The sequence below is a fragment of the Pollachius pollachius genome (assembly GCF_949987615.1).
Source record: "Pollachius pollachius genome assembly, chromosome: 1".
Lineage (NCBI taxonomy): Eukaryota > Metazoa > Chordata > Actinopteri > Gadiformes > Gadidae > Pollachius > Pollachius pollachius.
In genome coordinates, this window is record NC_136934.1 from 5,092,402 (window position 1) to 5,110,766 (window position 18,365).

At 45.3% G+C, this 18,365-nt stretch overlaps 1 protein-coding gene across 1 annotated transcript in view; it reads left to right on the forward strand.

The window, feature by feature from the left end:
- trpm3 (transient receptor potential cation channel, subfamily M, member 3) overlaps nucleotides 1-18,365 on the forward strand; it is a gene marked incomplete at both ends in the record, with an annotated part of 106,434 nt that overhangs the window by 63,676 nt on the left and 24,393 nt on the right. The window contains 5 exon segments of the mRNA XM_079750609.1: nucleotides 115-238; nucleotides 8,708-8,780; nucleotides 12,417-12,517; nucleotides 13,437-13,571; nucleotides 15,865-15,915. Of these exon segments, the coding sequence (XP_079606735.1) occupies nucleotides 115-238; nucleotides 8,708-8,780; nucleotides 12,417-12,517; nucleotides 13,437-13,571; nucleotides 15,865-15,915 (484 nt within the window).

The following is an 18,365-nucleotide window of genomic DNA, read 5'->3' on the forward strand; positions in this document are numbered from 1 at the left end:
TGTTCAGTTTCCCCTCAATCGATTGTCTTTTAACTTGGTTGTAGTAGTGGTAGTAGTTATATACTATAATATAGTATATGTTATGGTATATATACTTTCTCTTTCTCTTCCCAGCATAATTAATGAGTCTCTGAGAGACCAGTTGCTGGTGACCATCCAGAAAACCTTCACCTACAGCCGGACGCAAGCACAGCACCTCTTCATCATCCTTATGGAGTGTATGAAGAAGAAGGAGCTGGTAGGTCTCTCTCCCTCTCTCTCTCTCTCTCTCTCTCTCACTCTCTCTCTATCTCTCTCTCTCTCTCTCTCTTGCATTCTTTTATTTTCCATGTACCCCATTCTTCCCCCATTCCTTCTCTGAAACACACTTAACACACACACAGCGCTGCACAGTATGAGAGTTTGCAATCAAAGAGCCCCAGATAGATTGGTTGAATTCCGCGTGGTTGCGAGGCCACATTTAGTGAGACGATTGCCCCCCCGCATGTTTAATGCATGAAATTTCCTACTAAGTGAATGTAAATGTATTCCAACGAGGGCCGCCTGCCTTCAGCCACCTAACCCTACGGCGGTGGTTAATGTACAGCGCAGCGGTGGCCGTCACACACACACACACACACACACACACACACACACACACACACACACACACACACACACACACACACACACACACACACACACACACACACACACACACACACATACATACATACACGCAGACACATACATACATACACGCACACACATACACACACACATACATACATGCACACGCACACATAGACACACACACATACATACATACACGCACGCACACATAGACCCACACACATACATACATACACGCACACACACGCACACAGACACACACACACACACATACATACATACACGCACACACACACGCACACGCGGGCCCTCACAAGGTGTTGACCTATTATTGACACGCGTGTACGTGTGTGTGTGTGTGTGTGTGTGTGTGTGTGTGTGTGTGTGTGTGTGTGTGTGTGTGTGTGTGTGTGTGCATACGTGTGTTTACGTGTACATGGTTGTGAAAGGCAAATTTGCAAGATGTGAAACCATTACTCACCCTGTCAGGAAACCACAGGAAGTATGGTACAGAAACACAGGTGTTACTGACAGTCTTAAACAATACACACATGTAAGCGTATGAACATGCATACGCACTCACACACACACACAGATGTATGCACACACATATACACACAAACACACACACAACTGCCACAGGTATGATTGATTAGTCCTGCTTTGAACGAAGGACCTAAACAACACACACACATGAACCACGTGCACACTTACCACACACAGGCACAAAATCAAACTCGACTCCACAACAGAGGGGGAGGTCATAACACTCTCTTTAATTACTGCTATGAACGGGACTTCTCAGTGAACCACATAGTCATCTTGTACCGCCTAGCTTGGCATCATTAGCTCATTTAACACTTGGTCGGTCAGGCATCAACTCTGTTCAAATACACAAATAACATTTTCTAAATAAGCCAGGCTCTCGCCAGATCAGTCCGGGCTTGGAGCAACTCTAGCTGCGCACACTAATTTTTCTAATGAAAATTTAATTTCCTGGATGCATTGAGGCATTTTATATTGCCAAAGGTCGGTGATGAGTTTTGGCTCCTCTTTAACTAGCAGACTATAAATTGATTTGGCAATGGGACCTGCATGGGTTTGTATAGATCTTCTTTGATTGTCATTATCGACTGAATGATATCATTCAGAGGAATAAAGTCGCCAATTTTACACAATAATTCCATGTGTCCCAAAACAAAACGTGGTATAACTGAGCGGTAGTTCATAGTAGGAAGAGTAAATAGTACTTCTGTTCCTCGGAGGGTCGGATGTCTGATCAATGTTCACATTGAGGGTAAATCCCCAAACAGGAATGTTGAACCGTAAATATGTGAAACCCCCTTGAGTGGCCTAGCTTTGCTCTTTGCACTCAGAAGAGCTGTTATTTTGCTGTGGTGTAAGAGAGATAAAGGTTGCTGTTTCACAGAGCCTGAGATCAACAATGATTCTCCCCTCGAGTGGAGCTGTAGGGTTCAGTTCACACGGCGCGCAGAACTTCTGCTTTCCATTGTCCTGTCGCCTCATAGGTCTGTTACCAGAGCTATGTGAGTGTCACCTGCATCCAGCCCCATGCATGACATGTTTCACATAGATCTGCACCCTTTGAAACCATAAGGACATTAGGAATTTATGTTATTAATATATCATAATATGTATATTTGTTATTAATAATTGATATATTGTTAATCATATTAATGCTAATGAGTATACATATGAGATCTAAAGAGTAAAGGAATATTACAAGCTAAAACACATAAAGCATAGATATAAAGCATCAATCATTTACTTTCTATAAATTCAAGGGTTTCTTTCTTACGATATGTGTAATATCTTACTTCATCATTATTTGCAATTTGTCACTGGCTGTCGTGTCAGGCTTCCCGCTATCTGCTCCATTACACTCCTTTCTTACATTACCCAGATTTCAAGAGGCAACATTCTGCAAATCTCCAATTGATACCTTGAATAAATTAATCAAACGTGGAAGCTAGATAGACATTTGGCAGTATACTATAATACAATATGCCACACGGGCGATACAGTTTCGACCTTTCCTTGTGAAAACAGACGCTGGATGAGAGCTGGTAACTCTGCTGGGAGGGCTAGCCATAGCTCAGCTATCCACGGCTAAATTTAGCTAGGCCAGGGGTACATTTCGAGCACCCTCTAACAGTTTTTCAGTACAGAAATTCTGTGATTTAGGCCTAGCCCTTGCTTTTAGGAAAAGGAACTTTACATAAGCGGCTATGGCTGAGACTAGCAAATTTATGCTCAAAGATAAAATGGTCTGGGACCATGAGTGGAAACGACCGTATCTGGTCCCCCGCTGTCAGAACAGACCCAGTAGGCCGGGTGAACAGTGACTACCAGACATTCTCCTCTTCGAAGAAGACCGAGCCTCGGCAGCTGTGCGGAGATCAGGGCAACACCCCTGGACCGCACTGCTGATTGGCCTGCTGGCGAGGCAAAAATGTGTTGGTCCTCTTCCTAAATTACTGATTGCTCCGCATAGCAGCATGCAAAGATTTAATATGTGATAGATAGAGAGACAGAACCCCTGGGGGGCTGTCATATGGGAATGAAACGAATATCTGATACTTCTGGTTGATGCTGCAGCGATTGGAAGACATACTCTCTTATGAAACCCCATCGTAATCACTGCAGCAATGTGTCCGTGTGACAAACTAGTGTCTACAGGACTCCGAATTAGACAGTGGACAGTGAAATACCACACAAAACGGTGGGCTGCGTTGTTCAACAATATACATTTCTTAGCAATTTTAAAGGGGTAAAGCCTGGGTTGTACTAGCTTGCAGAAATAGTGCTTAGCATCGTGTATTATCTTATCCTAGCTATCTTATTGTGTGGGGGGAATGGGTCGACCTACAACTGTTAGTGCTTAGCACTTGGTTCTGTGAACATCATTTTTGTACCGATGATGTATACTGTTGTTTCTTTTTCTTCTAACAAATGTAAGTCGCTTTGGACGAAAGCTTCGGCTAAATGCCCTGAATGTGAATGTATGAAATATAGAAACCCTGTCCTTTATACACCTTATAAATATACCTTAAGCATAGAGGCTTCCACCCTAATGGATTTGAAAGGGTTATTAGCTTCAGTGTATGAGTAATGGATAGCTTTATCGCTCTATCGCTGCGACACGCCAATCAAAGCACACTGAAACAATTGGATGTTCCTGGAATAATCGTGGCTTAAACTTCAGAGGGCTTTCCACAGGGCTTAGCGTGTGTCAAACTCAAAATCTCATTGCTTTACATGCGTCAAATCTAATTGGAGGTGTAGAGGTGCTCTCTTTTCAACACTCGTATCAGTGTGTGTGTGTGTGTGTGTGTGTGTGTGTGTGTGTTTGTGTAGAGGTGTGGGTGGGTTTAAATGTCTCATTCAGGGCTACTAAATTATTGATATTAAAATGCCTTAATTGCTTTGGTTCCGTTCAATGTTGAGGAACAAAGCCACCAATTGAAACACTATTTCTGATCCGATGAAACACTAAGTTGGACCAGGGAGAGAAACACAAGGGCCTGTGTCTTGAATGAACAAAGTTCAAATCCTGGGCTTCTATTATTAAACACTGACAAACTTTGACTGGGCCAACCATTGTATTTTTGCCTTCAACATTGTTGGTTTGTCGGTCGTTTGGGCCTAAAGATTTATCAACTGGCTGTCGTAATTCCTCATAGACAGGAAAGCATTTAGTCGCCCTCTTGCCTGAAGGTCAAAGGAATCAATAAACCAACTAGACTGAGGTTCTGATACTGCTTTGTATCACCAGAGTTATAGTCTAGTGAACTTGTTTCGCTCCATGATGGGATTTACCTCCAGTAAAAGATTAATATGAATACATGTTTGAGCTTTTAGGAATTTATCTCTTTTCTATCTGAGGCTACTTGGGTTTATTCATAGTGATGGATGGAGGAAAACTGCTTGTGTGTGCGATTTAGAGGTATGCCTGTTTTTATGTGTCTCATAATTCATGTGGAAGCATGAGGGAAGGGGAGAGAGAGAGAGAGAGAGAGAGAGAGAGAGAGAGAGAGAGAGAGAGAGAGAGAGAGAGAGAGAGAGAGAGAGAGAGAGAGAGAGAGAGAGAGAGAGAGAGAGAGAGAGAGAGAGAGAGAGAGAGAGAGAGAGAGACTGTGTCATTACCTATGTGAAAGCATGTGAGTGAATATGTGTGTGTGTGTGTAAGAGTGTGTGCATGTGATGATGGGGGTTCTTCTGCTGGAAAATGAAGATGAATGTTCTCTAATCAGCTTGGGCCAATGCAGCGTGAAGCGACATTCATTTATTTATTTATTTTCTCCAGAATATTGTGGCTCCTCTAGCCATGGAGCGTATCTCCTCTCCCCCTGCACGGCGGCCATGTTGAAACAGGGTTCAAAGTACAGTGTTCATGAAAAACGCTTGGACTTCCATATGTTCTTCAAACCCCTTTAATTCCCATTCCCAGAATTTAAATATTCTTAGCTCTCTCTCCATGTCTCTGTCTCTCTGTCCCTCTATCTCTCTCTCTCTCTCTCTCTCTCTCTCTCTCTCTCTCTCTCTCTCTCTGTCCCTCTTTCTCTAGCTCTCTCTCTCGCTCTCTCTCTCTCCATCTCTCCCTCGTTCCCACTACTATCTCGCTCATCCCCTCTCAGCCTCCAGATCCCTCTATTTCCCCTTTCTCTCCCCTCTCTCCCCTCTCTCTCCACACCCCATCCCCTCCCAACTCTTCCCCCCCACTGGCCCCTTCTCAATCACTTCCTCGCTTTACCCAACCAGCATCAGGGAGTGAAACAGACATGAGTCAAAGCCCTACAGTCTCTTCTCGCGTCACCTCTCCTCCTCCCCCACCCACCCACTCACCCCCACCCTGAGGTGCTAAGTATCGACGACGAGGTAAGGAGAAGGTCAGCGCTGGATACCCAGCTGAGACGGAGGAATGTCACAGCAAAGCCTCTTGGCTTTTTCTTTTCTCTGCGGGCTCCTACGTCGGCGGCCAAAATAAAACGTATTAAGAAAATCATACGGGGGTGATGGGCCGTGTGTGTCAGCCTGACGGAAAAGAGAGAGGGACAAAGACCCCGATATAATAACCCAGTTGTTGTTGACCTTTAGCGGGCATTGCCAGCCACGCTCAGCCCAGCGCCATTGTGCCGCTATATTGTCTTGTGCGCTCGGACCCGTGCGCTGCAGTTCTGTGGTTATTCCGTCAGAAGCAGATCACTGACAGATCGCTCCTTCTGTAGGACGCTTTCGACTCAACCACCGCCCTGCTACTGGTGGAGGCTCAACCACACCTCCCATCGGCGCGGGGTGACCTTGGGGAATTTGATTAGAGGAGGAAAGAGAGGAAACGTGTGGGATGGTAGTGTGTGTGTGTGTGTGTGTGTCATTAGCGTGCATGTGCGTTTATTGGTGAGTGCATGCCTGTGTGTGCGTGCCTGGGTGTGTGTGTGTGCCTATGTGTGTGTGTCCATCCGAGCTCTTAATGATAAGTACCGGGTTTGATGAGCAGCATGGCCATCAACGATTCCGAACTGATTGGCTCAAATTATGGTCACATACGCCCACAACACAAATAGCTCCTGTTTTGGTCTCAATTCCTGTTTGCGTCCAAGTCGTGTCCTTCCAATTGCTCTATCAATCTCTCTCTTTCACTCACTGATTGAAAAATGGGTTATATGAATCTATTAATTATACCTTGAAGGTGAGTGCATTGCTACACACAGACTGGAACATACACTTAGAACGTGTTCAACAAGTGTTCAACATGGTTTTACACACACCTAACTCACACACACACACACACATACACAAACACGCACACCTTAATCACATTATACTGGTTAGCAACCAGTGCTCGTCCCTCATTAGTTCACACACAGTCAGGTGATCAATACTCCTTCATCCCATTACACCTCCAACCCACCTCAAGGAACTCACACACACACACACACACACACACACACACACACACACAAATGTACACTCACACTACACAATTAGGGCTGCAACTAACGGTTATTTTAATAATCGATTAATCGGTCGATTACTTTTTCGATTAATCGATGAATCGGATAAAAAAAGAAACATTTGTAATTGCCACATCTTTATTGAAAAACTGAACATTACTTCAAATTCACAGTGCAGACTGAAGTGTAAATACACCAGGTTATTGCTCCAACGTCTCGGAACTATTAAAAGTAATATTAAATGATAAAAAAATAAAAAAACATAACTGGGATAACACAAAAAAAACATACAATGTATGATATACATTTATATATATATGCAGTATATAAGGGATGTCCATGGTTAACCGGTAAACCGATAAGATCTTTAACCGTTAAATACTAACGGTTAAAAAGATATTGAATCATCTTATTTTCTCTCAGATGACAGGAGATCGTTAATTTTTCATGATATTGATACCATTTTCTAGACTCCTTAAATCTAGAAAATCCAAGTCTTTATTGATACCACTATTGATACTTTTCCATTATTTTGTTGAAATAGAACTTGTATTATTGCTTTAATTGATGATAAGATGATCATAGCTCAAGATAGGACGTTAAACTGGTCATAATTCCATTTTTGCTATCTATTTTGTATTCCTGGGAAAACAAGTTTTCGCCATAATCTGAAATTTCTTTTTTTTTGTATTGCATTTGAACACATCAATCATATTACTGAGCCGTCCTGAACACATCACATTTGACACGGTTTGCTACTCTTTTTTTACGCTAACTAGCTCTATATCCGGACGATTTTAACATGGATTTAAAAACTGGATTACTATTTTTAACTGACGGGACTTTCTACACCGTCCGGTTGTGTGATTACTACCGCTGCTTTGAATGACTGTTGATGCACGTGGTGCCGACTCCTGTGTGTGTATGTGTGTGTGGGAGAGAGATAGAGAGAGTGTGGTATTGAAAGTGTGTGTATGTGTGAGATAATAGGAGGAAGGAGGAAAAAAGCAACAGAGCTGGAAAAAAAGGAGATCCAGGGAAAAAATTGTATGAAGAAGATATAGACTATGAGAGAGAGAGGAAGAGGGAGAGAATGAGAAGAGACAGAGAGACAGACAGACAGACAGATGGAGAGACAGACAAAGAGAGAGAGAGAGAGACAAAGAGCCAGGCTGGCTTACCCCAACGCATCATAGCCCTGAGGGGGGAGGTGGCGGTGCAGCAGAGCCAGCAGATTCCCACAGCCTCCACCAAATGAAGCCATTTAGGGGGGAGGTGGGAGGTGGGCAGAGGGGTGGAGAGGGAGAGTGGAAGGGTGGGCATAGAGGTGGGGGGGGGGGGGGGGGGGGACTAAAGAAATAGATTTATCACTCCTCGTCCGGGGGTCTTTAGCTTCTCAAGCATTCCAAACACGCACATGCACTCTCCCTCCCTCCCCAAGGTGCCCTTCACACACACACACACACACACACACACACACACACACACACACACACACACACACACACACACACACACACACACACACACACACAGCTACTTATGTGCATCCATGCTCACATGACCGGAAAGGCACCCACCAGATTTATTTGACGCGTGTTTCAGATCGTAAAATACCAAAAAGCTTTTTTTTTCTCTGATATCACTTGGCCTGCTCCATGTTTATCATGTGACGGAACACATTCTTAATGCCAACGTTTTCTTCTCCATCCCTCTCTCCTTGCCTTTCCTCCTTCTTCCCGGTCCTCTCTTTTCATGTTCCCCCCCACCCTCTTTATCCATCTCTTCCCTCTTCTCATCTCATTTGGCTCCAGCTTCTCTTTTTCCTCTCCACTTAGCACTTAGTAAAGTAGTAGTTAAGAGGTCCAGTCATGCGATCTAATCCAGAAAATGAAATGGCCCTCGTTCAGGCTGTGACTTATTAAGTTGATTGACCCCAGTGACAGGGGGGCCACTCGGCTGCTGGAGTACAGAACTGACCTTTATCACAGGCTTGTTTTCCTCTTATATATGTTTAAACTCTCTCTCTCTCTCTCTCTCTCTCTCTCTCTCTCTCTCTCTCTCTCTCTCTCTCTCTCTCTCTCTCTCTCTCTCTCTCTCTCTCTCTCTCTCTCTCTCAGATAACTGTTTTCAGAATGGGGTCCGATGGTCATCAAGATATTGACCTTGCTATCCTCACTGCACTGCTCAAAGGTAAGCGTAGTGTGTGTGTGTTGGAGCTTTAGTTATGTGTTTGTGTGTTTGCTGAACCCCTCAGCGCACTGCTGTGAGGTTTTTTATGTTTTATGTTTGTTTTTGGTTTTCTTTGTGTGTTTGTGTGTATCTCCATTATACTCACCTGTGTGGGAGTGTGTGTGTGTGTGTGTGTGTGTGTGTGTGTGTGTGTGTGTGTGTGTGTGTGTGTGTGTGTGTGTGTGTGTGTGTGTGCGTGTGTGTGTGAGTGTGTGCTTAGTGGCTCCCATTAGTTCATCCTTACGGTCTCCCTCCCGTGACGCTCTCTTTGTTGTTCGCTTGGAGAGAACATAAAGGGATCTAATAAAGCGTTCCCCTCTCCCCGCACCACATGTGGTTCATCCCAATCTGGAAACTCTTTTTTGCATAGCCCCTCGAGGCAAAACAAGTTGTGAAGAACCCATCGCCGCCGGTTGCCCCTTAGTTCTGTCGCTGATATTTATAGTGTGGTGACCCTCCAGTGCCGTGGTTAAAACAATGTGTATTCATTCTGTCTCAGAGTGGAGGGAGGTCCACAGAGCGTGTAGCTGCTAAACGCTCCTCACTGCAGTGCAAAGTCTGCAGAATAATCAATCAGTGTGTCCATCCGCATTACATTAACATAACATATTGGAGAGAGAGAGGGAGAGGGAGAGAGAAGGAGAGTGGGGGGGAGAGGGAGAGAGAGAGGGGGAGAGAGAGAGAGGGAGAGGGGGAGAGGGGGGGAGAGAGAGACAGGGGGCAGTACATGATCACTGATCCTCAATGCATATACCTTCATTCTTGTACATTAAATATTCATACACATTTGTCTACCTGGTAACCCAATGGAATTCAGAAGCAGTGATGCTGTTTCCCAAGTCACAATATGAGCTAAACTCGTGATAAGTGGCTTTAATACCTAAGAAGTCAGCTATAATAACTCAGAAGGCTGTTTCCCCCCGAGCCGTATCTTCTGTGTTTACAGATCTAATAATATGATTAGGCCAAACAAAGCAACCCAATATGTTATCATGTACTGGAAACCAATCATCCCTGCTCCACCAAGCGATGTAGTTCCTCAAGACAGCAAAATGGATGCTAAGCAACACAGGCTAGCATACAGGTTCATTAATACCAAAAATGAATAGTTATGCGGTCACAGGTGTTTGCTTAGAGTACTTAACAACGGCTTAGAGCCAATCAGAATCAAGGACCTGGACCATCTGTTTCATAAAGAATGGTTTACAACACCTGCAGAGTAGCTTCTACAAATTAGGTACGATATTACTGTTGCAAAGGAAAATAGCTGAAAATGAGGGATTAAGCCTGCAAGACTGCAGCCAGAGCAGAATAGTAAGGCAGTCAAAACGACCAGCCTCCAAAAGCATCCGGGAAGCCACCAGTGTCTGCATCACTCTGTAAAACTGATCACAACCATGTAACACTGTTGCATGGTTGCATGTCCTTCTGGAGATGGGCTGCGTGCTCCTTGCTCCCTCTTCTTCCTCAGGTTTCTGAGAGGGTGCACAGAGCATTTCCCTGCGGCAGCTTCTTCTCCTGTCATCTTAAGTCTGCCACCAGATATACAGTCCCTGCTCCTCTGCTAGGGCGGCAGTTTTCTGCTCTTAGGGGAAAAACCCTCCTGGGCGGATGGAAAGGAGAGGAAAGCAGGGCGATTATGAGCGATTAAGGAGGAAAAAAGGGAATAAATCTAGAAGTTAGAGAGGGTGCTAAGACACAGAGAACGAGGGGAGGATACATTCTACATTATTCATATGCCGCAGCATCGAGAGATGGAAGATAATGCCCATGTTGTGCATCCATTTCTCGTTCCTTTGTTCATTTCGCAATTTACTATCTTGCATTTTTCATCTTGTCTTCATGATTGACCCTTATTTAACGTAGTCTTACATTTTGTTCATGTTTCTTTCTTTAGAAAACATTCCTTCTTCTCTCCCTCACTCCCTCATTCCCTCCCTCCTGTCCGTCCTCACTTCCTTCCTGTTGTCCTTCCTTCCCTTCCTTAAAAAACCCAACAAACAAAAGACAAAGCGGCCCGTACATAAAATCCACCTAATAAAAATGCTAAAACATTAACAAGTTGACCTTTATGGCAGAAAGAGTTGTGCTGCTGCATTCAAACAGAGAGTCACTTGGTAATACCACGGAATTAAAGGTTGTATCAGCATTGCTAGGCCAAAACATAAAGTATCACATTCATCTGATCTTTCCTCAGGAACCGCTAGCTGCCCCCCCCCCCCCCCCATAAGCAGACCGTCAAAAAAAGGCGTCTCTGTAGGCAGCCTATGCTCCGAGATTGTACACAAAAACAAATGGTACTACCAACCACTCAAAACCCAAATAAATAGTATTCTAACAAATCACCGACAAGGGGTGGGTGTTGTGGGGTTTTGCGCTGCGTTCATGATAGTTTTTTCTGGATGCACGAAACCCGGAAGGGAGGGGCGAGCTGGCTGTTTGGGATCTCACTTCAACTACCAACAGAAGTGACGTCACCCAACATGGCTGACACAACCTTTAATGCTCTCTCTCTAGAGAAAGATGCTGCTAGTACTGCATATCAGCATCGTAACAGCGAGACACAGGGAAAGATACACATCGGGACCTTAGGGGAGGGCTGCCCTTCCTTTAAGGATGCACACACTCCCCCATTAGAGTGCTCTGCACGCTTCAAGGGGCCTGTGATAGTGCTCTCTTCATTAAGCCATGCAAACCTCTTAAATACACATCTCAACGCAACGATACATAATGGGCCGCCATACGCTTTAACTTATTCATTACAAAATGGAGTATGATGAACGTTGATTCATGTTGGAATATGGTGATGGTTGATTAATATTGGGATAAGGTGAAGCTCAGTTAATATTGGAATTTGGTGATTGTTGATTAAAATGAGGAGATGATGAGCAGAGGCAGAAAAGTGAAGTGCTGGTGTTTAACTCTGTATTGCATGGTGCGAGTTCTGGGTTTGATTCCCATCGTCCTCAGCGTAACCTTTTGTATCCTGGAGCAACCTGCTGTTGAAGTATCTGTATTCACTGTAAGGGTGGCTTATGTAAAAGTTACTCCTAAATCACTAGATATTGCACGAGGGCCTCTTAGTGTGTATTTATTGGAATTCATATTTTGGTTTTTATTGTTGAGATTTAAAGCTTCTCAAGTCCCAACAACAAAATAAACCTTTAATAGTAATGTAGATTCAATACCGCTAATGAGCTTGAAACCCTTTAACAAATCATTTCTCTGGGGCCAAGGTTTTTTAGACGCAAAATATTGTGCTATTCTGACGCTGGGTCGGCGTGTTAATTTACGGCTAGTGCAAGCCCTTCACTGTCCCCATTTGAGGACTTTTTGAGTTGCCCCAAGCGGCTGCGGCATCTAAAATTAATCCACTTAGTCTCAACCCTGTGCAAACATCCCTAGTCCTGACAAACGCTGTGAGGAACCAACTGATTCTAGATGAAAGAGGAGATAAAACCTCTGCAGTGTAGTGTCGCAATCACCACCAAGTGGACAGGACAGTGTACTAACATTAACGAGCCTTTCAGACCGGGGCTCATTAACAACAGTCCATAACCTCCATCTCTCCTCCCTCGGTTCCCTGCTGTCTCCCAGGTGCTAATGCATCGGCCCCGGACCAGCTGAGTCTGGCTCTGGCCTGGAACCGGGTTGACATCGCCCGCAGCCAGATCTTCATCTACGGACAGCAGTGGCCAGTAAGCATCTCAGGCACATGCCTTCCTCTTCTGTGTATTTTCTATGAGGGTTTCTTATGAGTTTTTTTTTTTTTTCAAATGTCTTCCTTCCTCATCTTCTTTGACATTTTACATGCCAACCGAAGCAGGGTATTGTAATAACTGTGCTAGTGATATCTATTATTCCCATTGATAAGACAAACTTATATTAGTAATCTATCTATAACAGCGGTTCTCAACCACCGGGCCGCGAACGGTACCGGGCCGTGGACCCTTTGGCACCGGGCCTATGCCTCTTTTGATTTTTTTACTTTTTTACTTACTATTCTGGGAGACCATTGTTACTGTTTCTGACCAAATATCAGTGATGGCTCGCAGTTTAACATTAAAAAATATATATATATATGTCTCTTACAATGCCTTTGAGTAGGTTTGCATTGGGTGATCCACTTAGTCACCCAAAATGCAAAAGAAAAGTCTAAATATAGGTACATCAAATGCCAGTTATTAGTAAGCAGTTTGTGTTTGTGAAACGTGATGCACGAACAAACATCCATATTTGGTTATGACCTTATATGAATCACAGGTTCGGGAACAAAATTAGATTGCTTTGTTGCGGTAGATAGATGGATTTTACATAAGTCAGATATCAATGACAAAGAAACAGACTTTGATAGAGTTTGATTGACTTTGATAGAGTTCGATAGATCTGTTTGAAAAGTTTGAGTCTGGCACGTGTTGTGTTTGGCACAATAGTTAAAGGAGTGATGTTACAACAGTTTGAATACTGTGAGACTCTCACAGTCTATTAATACAACAGTTTATTTCTCTTTTTATTCTGGTGCCGCAGTATAAGGGCTCGGCCCCTGTAAACACAGCAAACAAACGGTACTATTTGGATGACAGTGTGCATGTGTGTGGTGCCGTGGCGTGCTTGCAGGTGGGCTCCCTGGAGCAGTCCATGCTGGATGCCCTTGTGCTGGACAGAGTGGACTTTGTCAAGCTGCTGATCGAGAACGGAGTCAGCATGCACCGCTTCCTCACCCTGTCCCGCCTTGAGGAGCTCTACAACACGGTAATGAGACTCACACACGCACGGACACACACACACATACACACAGACACACACACACACACACACACACACACATACACACTGACACAGACCCAGACACACACACACACACCCACACACACACAGACACACACACACACACACACACACACACACATACACACACACACACACACAGGCTCACACACACACACACACACAGACACACACACACACACACACACACACAGGCTCACACACACACACACACACACAGACACACACACACACACATATACACACAGACACACACAAACATACACACAGAGGCCCACACATACACACAGACACACACACACACACACACACACACACACACGCCCCCCCATACACACAAACTCACATACACACACACACACAGACAGACACACACAGACACACACAAACACGCACGCACACATTCAAGCACGCATACACATACGTGCGCGCACACACACACACGCCCACCCATACACACACACACACACACACACACACACACACACACACACACACACACACACACACACACACACACAAAAACACACACACACACTCTACACTTCTCTGCACTCAAACACACACAACTGGGCATCAGGCACCTTTGAACCTCAATATTGACTGTGTGTGCTTGGGTTGCTCTCAGCTTAACCTGTAAGTCGCTTTGGCAAAAAGCAACTCGAAGGTGGCGAACGAAAGAAATTGTTCACCCTGCTGCCTGTTTATAAACTGGAGTGGTGGAGCTCTGAGCTCTGTTCTGATAGGCGGTATGGGTCTCTGTGGAGCTGAGTTCTGTTCTGATAGGCGGTATGGGTCTCTGTGGAGCTGAGTTCTGTTCTGATAGGCGGTATGGGTCTCTGTGGAGCTGAGTTCTGTTCTGATGGAGGACCTGGCTCTGTATGGAGCTTATTTGTGTTCTGATAGACACAGTCTGTTGTTGTTATCTCAGAGACACAAACCATCCAACACTCTTTCCATTTCTTTGCCAAAGGTGAGGGTGGCATCATACAAGTTTCAAACTAAACAAAGTAAACAAAAGACAACGCGTCGATAACATCAAATCCATGAAATAAAGATATGCGCTGTTGTATACAAACCGTGAGTAACCTGGTGAAAGCACTGGATAAGGATCCCTCTCCAGAGAACGACGCTGCTAGTACTTTAAACTGGCCTCTCATTAGCTAGACAGAGGGCACATCGACAGAGCAGCGGGCGGGAAGTGAGACAAACCGGGCGGGGTTGTTAGTAATTACATCGTAGGCCCTGTCTTACAAGAGAGATCAGGGAAACGGATGGCGCTCTGTCTAAGATAGTCTATATCCTGACGATGGGCTCCATAAACTCTTGCTCTTCCGACCGGGGGTTGGGTTGAGGGTGGGGACCTGTAATAGGGCCTGTAATAGGGTGTGGCTGCCCTGTCTTTAAAGATGCACAAACTCCCATCAGAGCCCTCTGCACACTCCCCCGGCCCTCTGTTAGTGCTCACTACATTAAGCCATTCACACCTCTTAAATACTCATCACAACGCTTGTACATGACGTGCCTCCTTATGATTTCTCTTATCATGGCAGAACATGGCGCACGTTATTTCCTATTAGGAGATGACAAGTAGAGGCAGAAAAATGCTCCGTGCCGGATGCCTCAGGTTCTGGGTTTTATTCTCGTCGCCTTCGATGTACCTTGCTGCTGGATAGACGGCCTTGGTCTACATGGAGCTGCGTTGGGTTCTGATGGAGCTGAGTTGTGTTCTGTTGGAAGGCCTCGGGACTGTTAAAACCTACGTTGTGTTCTGTTGGAAGGCCTGGGTCTGCATAGAGCTGAGTTACGTTCTGTTTGAAGGCCTGGGTCTGTATAGAGCTCAGTTGTGTTCTGATGGAGCTCAGTTGTGTTCTGTTTGAAGGCGTGGGTCTGTATAGAGCTCAGTTCTGTTCTGATTGAGCTCAGTTCTGTTCTGATGGAGCTCAGTTGTGTTCTGTTGGAAGGCCTGGGTCTGTATAGAGCTCAGTTCTGTTCTGATTGAGCTCAGTTGTGTTCTGTTTGAAGGCCTGGGTCTGTATAGAGCTCAGTTCTGTTCTGATTGAGCTCAGTTGTGTTCTGTTTGAAGGCCTGGGTCTGTAGAGAGCTCAGTTCTGTTCTGATGGAGCTCAGTTGTGTTCTGTTTGAAGGGCTAAGCTCAGTTGGGTTCTGTTGGAAGGCCTGGGTCTGTCTAGAGCTGAGTTCTGATCTGATGGAGCTCAGTTCTGTTCTGATGGGGCCTGTTTTTTTTTTCGTCCAGAGACACGGACCATCCAACACCCTCTCCCACCTCGTCAGAGATGTCAAAAAGGTAGGACACCGCCATGCCACCGCAGTGCCCATGCTGAAGCTGTGGCTGTGTAGACACACAAAGTACACACAACCATCGGCTTCTTCTGTGTGTGTGCGCGAAAGTAGAATGGTCCGTCTGTATGTGTGTGTGAGCATGTGTGTGTGCGTACGTGTGACAGTCTGTGTGTGTGTGTGTGTGTGTGTGTGTTTGTGTACCTAGTGTAAATAGGGTAAGTGCGCTTCAAGTGCGTGTGCAGAATGTGTCAAGTTTTGGTGGGAGACATTTACAGATGTTGTATCATGTGTCTTCTGCCTTTGGCTGCGGTGTGTGTGTTTGTGCGAGTGCGTATGCCTGACGTGTGTTTGTGTGTATGTGTGTGTGCGTATGCCTATGCCTCTGTGTGTGTGTGTGTGTGTGTGTGTGTGTGTGTGTATGTGTGTGTGCGTATGCCTATGCCTCTGTGTGTGTGTGTGTGTGTGTATGCCTGTGTGTGTGTGTGTGTGTGTGTGTGTGTGTGTGTGTGTGTGTGCGGGCGTGTGTGCGGGCGTGTGTGCTGATGGCACATAGAGACTGGCTCTCGTCTTTCAGCAGAAGCTGCCGGCTGCCGTGGCTGTGTAACACTCAACGTGTTAGCGGCTTCTCCCTCTCTCGCTTCCCCCCCTCTAATGCATGTACATGCTCACTACCCTTGTAGTACAAAAAGCACCACAGATGCCGTCTCATCAACAAGACTGTAAAAAAAGCCATCAAACCAGCCGACGGCACTGTACTGAAATCCCGTGAAGTCCCATGTATCGCTGTTCACATTATTCACTGTCGGATCTCCGTTTCAACCTTGATGTGTATATACAATTGTCGTGTATATATCAAAATATATATCTATATATATTCGGCGATGTACAGTGAAAGTGTTACAGATGATCATGTGAAGCTTGCATCATTTCAAAATAACCCCCGTGGCCTGACTGTGCTGACATCTAATCCGGTCTGTGTTGCTGCTGTGCATAAGGATGGTTTTTGCATTCAGCGCATGTCCACATCCTGTGCCCTCGACGGGCAGCGGCACACTGGCTGAGGGGCGGTGTGGCGTGGTCAGGGTGACCACCATTAACGTGGAGATGGGTCCATTAATTACCGTGTGTTTGACACAGCTACAGCCCGCTCCTACGGAGCCTCGCTGGTGGAAGCCCTCATTGTCCCACCCATCGTGAATGTGGAATCCTGCATTCAGTCCGTCCGTCCCCCCAACCCAGCAGGCATTTAGAATTGAGATGGCCACTTGGAGAATAAGGCCTATTGTCACTGCAATAGAGAAACACTTGAGTTGGGTCTCAAGCTGCTATGGAAGGGATTGTTTCTGGCAACCAAAACATTGGAAAACGTTGCATATCTACACAGCGATGGAGCCACAAATACCCATGGACGTGTGCTTGGTGCAAGTATTCTCTAGTGACGTTGTGAGTGTTATGTTGATAGTATCCCGGTGTGATTCAGATACTATTCCATTGCTTCCCCCCGAGGCTAAATCTACACACAACCAGCATTTCCATTCTTTATCGCTCTCTTTCCAAATAGAAAAACACAAGCTGGTTCATTTTCAAGCCATTTGTGCTTTGTATGTGTTTATCTCAAGGTAGGGACATAATGTTTTTATGTTTGAGGACTAGTGTGGACTAATACTAGTACTTCTTCATGTCTCTCACAAGCAAAACACCCAGACGTCTTTAGTTTTAACAACTATGAAATCAGTTAACTTAACTCCCTGCAATGACGGGAATGCTAAAATGGAAGCAAATAAATATCGACATTCCCAAGAAACAGCATGAGACCGAGGACGTGTGTAGCAATGCCTGAGCTACAGCATGGTTCATACAGTGCAGCGAACAGGTCATTACTGACATTCACACGACAGCAACACTGGACCATGTTGGAGTTGTCAGGTCTCAGGGTGTGAGGTGAGTGGAAGCCTGTTCACGCTGGGATTGACCTGGCAGTCATGCCACAGTGCAGGACGCCAATCACCGTGACAGAGAGTTAAACGGGGCCACGGGCGTCTGTACATACGCAGCATGCCTAACACTTACACACGGAGACGGAGGGAATCCTTTTTTAATTAGTTGCCGTATATAGAACGATATCGGAGATCTGTATGGCAAAGGCCTGTGGCCTTGTGGTCACTGTGGCCTTGGAGCCCCAAGGCTTCTCTGAAGGAAAATACAGCAAAAAATACAAAACTATACACATTGCACACTTTTCAATTGAGACATCCAGACCATACTTCCCTGAGTCTGTACTGAGTCTGTGATTCATTAAGGCAAGCTAGTTGTAAATGTGGGTGGGCTGGGGTGGGGGAGTGTCCAGGTCTTCTGGGTGCATGTTAGGTGACTATGGGTCTAGTGGCGTCATAATGGTTTATTGTGGTGGTCGGTGTCTAGAGAGGGGAAAAGGCAATTTGTTTCCAGTCACAG